This window comes from Drosophila mauritiana, chromosome 3R (genome assembly GCF_004382145.1).
Source record: "Drosophila mauritiana strain mau12 chromosome 3R, ASM438214v1, whole genome shotgun sequence".
Lineage (NCBI taxonomy): Eukaryota > Metazoa > Arthropoda > Insecta > Diptera > Drosophilidae > Drosophila > Drosophila mauritiana.
In genome coordinates, this window is record NC_046670.1 from 26406665 (window position 1) to 26411342 (window position 4678).

Genomic DNA, 4678 nt, shown 5'->3' on the forward strand with positions numbered 1-4678 from the left:
AGGTCAGAGGATGGCTATGGAAAGCCACCATTGATAGATGCCCCGATATCGTCGAGCATCTCCCGCCAACTGTGGGAAAACTGGTGAAACGCAGTGGGACGACTGTCGTTAAATGCGGACATAAAAGAAATTAGCTGGATAGTTTCGGTTTCGGCACTGATATGATTCCAAATTCGGGTGGTCCGAGTCGGGTTTTGAAAAGAACTGTGTTCGAACTCATGAGATGCCAGCAAGTGCAATACAATCCTATAATACTGATCTGAAGTCACTGAAGCTGAAGTCACTTAACAATATAACTTATTAATATAAACAATCTACAAAACTCATAAAACAAATCACTTTTGTGTGTTTGTAAAGCAAGAAAGCATATTTTATTTGGGCATACTCATATTTTTTGTTTAGTTTTTAGAATAACCTTATCAGGTTTTAGGCGGTGGTATAATACCAATTTGTAGTGGTTTCCTGCGGAACTGGAGCTCCAGCAAGGCATTTGTTGAGTTCCTCGTAGTAGTGCGCGGTGCCCTCCACGAAATCCCTTTCGGAATAGTTGTAGCAGGTTTCCAACTGGCTGTCCAAAGTCTGCAGATGGATCTTGATCTGGACGGCGGCTTCGGTGGCGTTCGCCGAGACTTGGTACATGATTTTGGATTGCTCAGCTCCCTACGAAAATAGAGCAGAATTACCATTATATTTAACAACTGGAAACTATTGCTAGGTCGTAGCGAAGCTGAAAGTTTCCTTGACTTCCTTGAACTTACCACGTTGGCGAAGCACTCGAAGGCGAGCACGGAGTCCACGATGGAGGAGCAGTCGAAGAAGGTGTTGCAGCCACGATCCCCGGAAGCCTGGATGCCGAAGAGTGTGCTGTTCCAGGCGGCGAGGACCAGTTCGCTGGCGGTGTCGTAGTCCTTCGCGCACTTGTTGTAGTCCAACTGGTACTGGTCCGACAGTCCGTTGATAATGGGTATGTAGTAGTCGAAACATTGTGCCGAATTGCCAGGTGCCCGAGCAGCCAGCTCTTCCGTCTGCTGCTGAAGGCCAAGGATCTTCTTATTGGTCGGCAGCTTCAGCTTGGAAGGCTTTAGCACGACGCTAAGGCTGAGGCCAGAAACCAGGCCAAAAGCGAGAACCACGGCGAACAGGGAGAATCTGGAAAACATGGCTAAAAGTCTCAGATTCAACTTCTTACTGAGTACCTCGGTTGCAGAGCTCAGTGATTTTATATCCATTTCTCGAGCTTCTTATCTAAGTTGAAACCAATTGCCTCTTGTTGGAGGAAATGTCGCGCTTGTCGCTAATCTGTTTCCGGTAATTGGTAAATATTTCTTAATTTAATCTCAAACAAAGTAAATTACATTAATCAGAAATCGTTTCCAAAAACTCGATAGCAGTAACAAGGGCTCCATTTTTATTTCAAATTGGAAAATGTTGTACATGGTCTTTTAAAAAATGCTCTTCCTTCGGAGAAAAGTTCAATTTGTATCATAAGCTCAAACCAGCAAAGTGCCGAAAAATAAATTCAAATTTATAGTTAGTAAATCGCAAGCCAAATCAGTACCTAATGTAACTAAAGTAGAGTTTATTTGTTATCAGATATCCGTTACTTAGCTGGATGGGCGTGGCAAGATTTCTTGATCTTATAGTGAAGATACGCTTATGAGGACAGACAGACGGACGGACAGATAGGCAGACATGGCCAGATAGACTCGGTTAGTGACCCGGATCAAAAATATTTATACTTTGTGAGGTTTGACATACTCTTCATGGAATCAAGTATACCAGTATATCAAGTATATAAAAACTGATGTATACCGATTAAAAGATGTTTTTGTTACAAGACGCGAAACTGTCAATTCTTTACTATTGTTTTTGAAATAATTCTCCGACTGCTCTTATTAATTAAGATAGTTTATTTTTATGGCAGCTATTTGACTTATTTTTTTTAATATTTTTTTAATTTATTTAATTTAATTTATTTAATATTATAATCTTAGGTACTGTCATGCTTTCATAAATAAGTTGGCAATCTATATTTTAATAAATCCTGCCATCTATTAGACAACTAAAATCTACAGTGAATAGCTTGCATTCCTATATTATTTGAGTAAAACAGAGAATTCGATTGCCTGATATATTTATTGATTGACTTTATTTTAACGTAGCAAAGGTGCTGCAGTTGTTGTTGGAGTAGTTGGAGTTGTTGTAGTTGTCTCCCCATAGCCAGCTGTGGTTGTTGTAGTGTAAGTCGGTGGATTACAGGTTGTGGTGGTTGGTCCGTTCTTGAGGCAGTTGTTCAAAAGCTCGTAGGTATCGGAGGTGTCTTCCACGTAGGAGCGATTTGCGTCGTTGAGGCAAACACTCTTCCGGCTCTCTAGGATCGTATATTCCTCCTGGATCTGAACTGCAATCTGCGTGGCATTGGCCGAAATGGCATAGAAGGTCTTGGAGCTCTCGGCCGAGTTGGTGGAGGCGCATTCGAGGCGGGAGACCACGGTGTTTAGCGACTGCTGCTCAAGTGTCCAGACCTGGCAATTGGAGTTGGGGTACGAGCAGCCGATGTTGGCGGACCTGAGGAGGATCTGGCGATCCTCGGCATACCTCTCACTGATTAGGGCTGTGGAATTGTCATAGGCCGAGATGCAAGCCGCAAAGTTAGTTTCGAACTGATCCGCAATTTTGGCCAATTTGGGCTTGTAGATCGAGAAGCACTGCGTGGAGTGATCCGCATGGACTTCGGCCAGCTCCCTGCTCTGCAGCTGCAGCTCCTGGATGTGGCCGTCTGGTCTAAAGGGAATATGCAGCTTCACCGCTAACGAGAGGCCCAGGGAAAGGCAGAAGACCAGGATCTTGGCTTGCTTCGCGAACATCTTGGCCAGGTTAGTTGGCGGTGGATGTGACACCCAGCCGTATTTATACTCCCATTTATCATTATCTTTTTAATTACACATTTAAGTAATGTATTTTCAATTACTGATAACCAGGCTCTAAATGTTTGATGGATGGGAATGTTAAACGAGAGTAGATAAGCTCATGTTTTGCTGCCAAAAACCTTTCCGCTTTCTTGACACTGTTGAAAAACACCTTCACATTGAGCTGGTCATGAATAAGTCATCCAGTCCTTTAGCTAGCTTATAGAATTTATAGAATTTATTTGTTTAAGCTTGATTGATATTCAAAGTTCGCGAATACAGGGTGCTCGATGTGATCAGAATCTTGAATCGAGTCCTAGAGCACGTAGCTCGTGCTGGGAAACTCCCAGTCGGGATCACCCAGACAGGCGACCATGTCGGCGTAGCACTCGCCGTGGTTGGTGTTGTACGTTCGGTAGGCTTCGATTTGGCATCTGGATAGCGTGTCCGAGATTACGGACACCTGGGCGAGCAGGCTGGTTTGGTTGTCGGATGCCTTGTAGGAAGCTTTCTCCAGTTCCTTGGATGCCAAGGGGCCCTGCGATTGGGTGGGAATATTATTAGAACTATTAGGCGCAAGAAGTAAAACAAAATACGACACTCCTTAGAGTATGCGTGGAATATTATAGATTAAGCCACCATTTTACGGATCACTCACCCCAGAGGCCAGGCAGTCGAAGGCATCGGAGTTCGAGGTCTTGCCATTGCAGGTTAGCAGGGAAAGGCAGGTGTCCCTCACAGATACGGACAGCTCGTCGCGGGAACTGCGGTAGCTTGAGTCTATCAGGGAGAAGGCCCCGTCGTAATTGTCCTTGCACGTGGTGAAGTCCTCGTTGTACTTGTCCACGTGGCCCTTGAGGAGCGGGCTGTAGTAGTCCACGCATTCGACGTTAAAGAGATCCGATCGCATGGCCGGAGAACTGAGCAGGAGCTTCACCAGCGAGGACTCCCTCTCGGTCTCGACGGGAGTGGGCACGGCAGCCACGAAGACGGCGCCGATGGCCAACAAAAGAGGTACGGCCTTGAACGACATATTCACGTTCGATACTTGGAGAACTGGACAACTGGACTGTGGGGCCCAAAGACCCAGATTTGGTTTTTATACCACCCATTCCAGCAACTAGATTACTAATATTTATGATCCGCCAACTATCTGGGATAGTTCTTAATGCAGACCTTGTTATCGCGACGCCTTGTGGAAGCTCTTTAAAAAAAAGGTATCAATGAAAACCCCAATATCAATTTGACAATATTCATTCCATCAAATAAACTAAATATTTACCTCACCTCTAAATTAATTACATTTAGTATCAGTTAAGCGGGTATTTACAAATTTCGTATTGCAATTTGTATTAATCACTTGCAGATTATAAAAGATAGCACAATTCTAAGAATTCGTGCAGGAAGCACTTTTGGAGTATAGACACTAATAAATAACATACTTAAGCTGGCGGAGGCCCCGAGAACTAATTTTAGTTTATAACTGGGAGATTTTGTGTAAAGCTGATATAAATAGAATACTTCATAAGAAAATGCAGTGGATTTGACCAATGTATTTTTTTATGTGTACTAGAAGGACCTCCTTTAAGTTAACATCTGTTACTACACAGAATGATGGTGTCTGTTAATTGTAGCACTTAGCATCGACAATAGGATGGTGTACTTGCTTAGGTGGGTTGCGTGTATTCGCTAGAAGAGTGCCTTCGGTTGCAATCGATAGCAAATGGCCACCATCGATAAGTATCGCGCTAAGTACATCGATGCCCGAT

The 4678-nt window shown here is 43.8% G+C and overlaps 3 protein-coding genes across 3 annotated transcripts; all 3 read right to left on the minus strand.

Moving 5' to 3' along the window:
- Nucleotides 1-352: 352 nt before the first annotated feature.
- LOC117144324 (protein TsetseEP) lies at nucleotides 353-1188 on the minus strand. Its single transcript, XM_033309437.1, has 2 exons — nucleotides 759-1188; nucleotides 353-660 (listed from the first exon to the last, which is right to left on the minus strand). The coding sequence occupies exons 1-2, from the start codon at nucleotides 1158-1160 to the stop codon at nucleotides 427-429; spliced, it is 636 nt and encodes a 211-aa protein (XP_033165328.1). The 5' UTR covers nucleotides 1161-1188; the 3' UTR covers nucleotides 353-426.
- A 929-nt stretch (nucleotides 1189-2117) lies between these two features.
- Nucleotides 2118-2891, minus strand: LOC117145616. Its single transcript, XM_033311331.1, has one exon. It carries the CDS (start codon nucleotides 2865-2867, stop codon nucleotides 2154-2156), a length of 714 nt encoding a protein of 237 aa, XP_033167222.1. The 5' UTR covers nucleotides 2868-2891; the 3' UTR covers nucleotides 2118-2153.
- Nucleotides 2892-3125: 234 nt separating this feature from the next.
- Nucleotides 3126-3987, minus strand: LOC117145617. Its single transcript, XM_033311332.1, has 2 exons — nucleotides 3568-3987; nucleotides 3126-3447 (listed from the first exon to the last, which is right to left on the minus strand). The coding sequence occupies exons 1-2, from the start codon at nucleotides 3940-3942 to the stop codon at nucleotides 3226-3228; spliced, it is 597 nt and encodes a 198-aa protein (XP_033167223.1). The 5' UTR covers nucleotides 3943-3987; the 3' UTR covers nucleotides 3126-3225.
- Nucleotides 3988-4678: the final 691 nt, after the last annotated feature.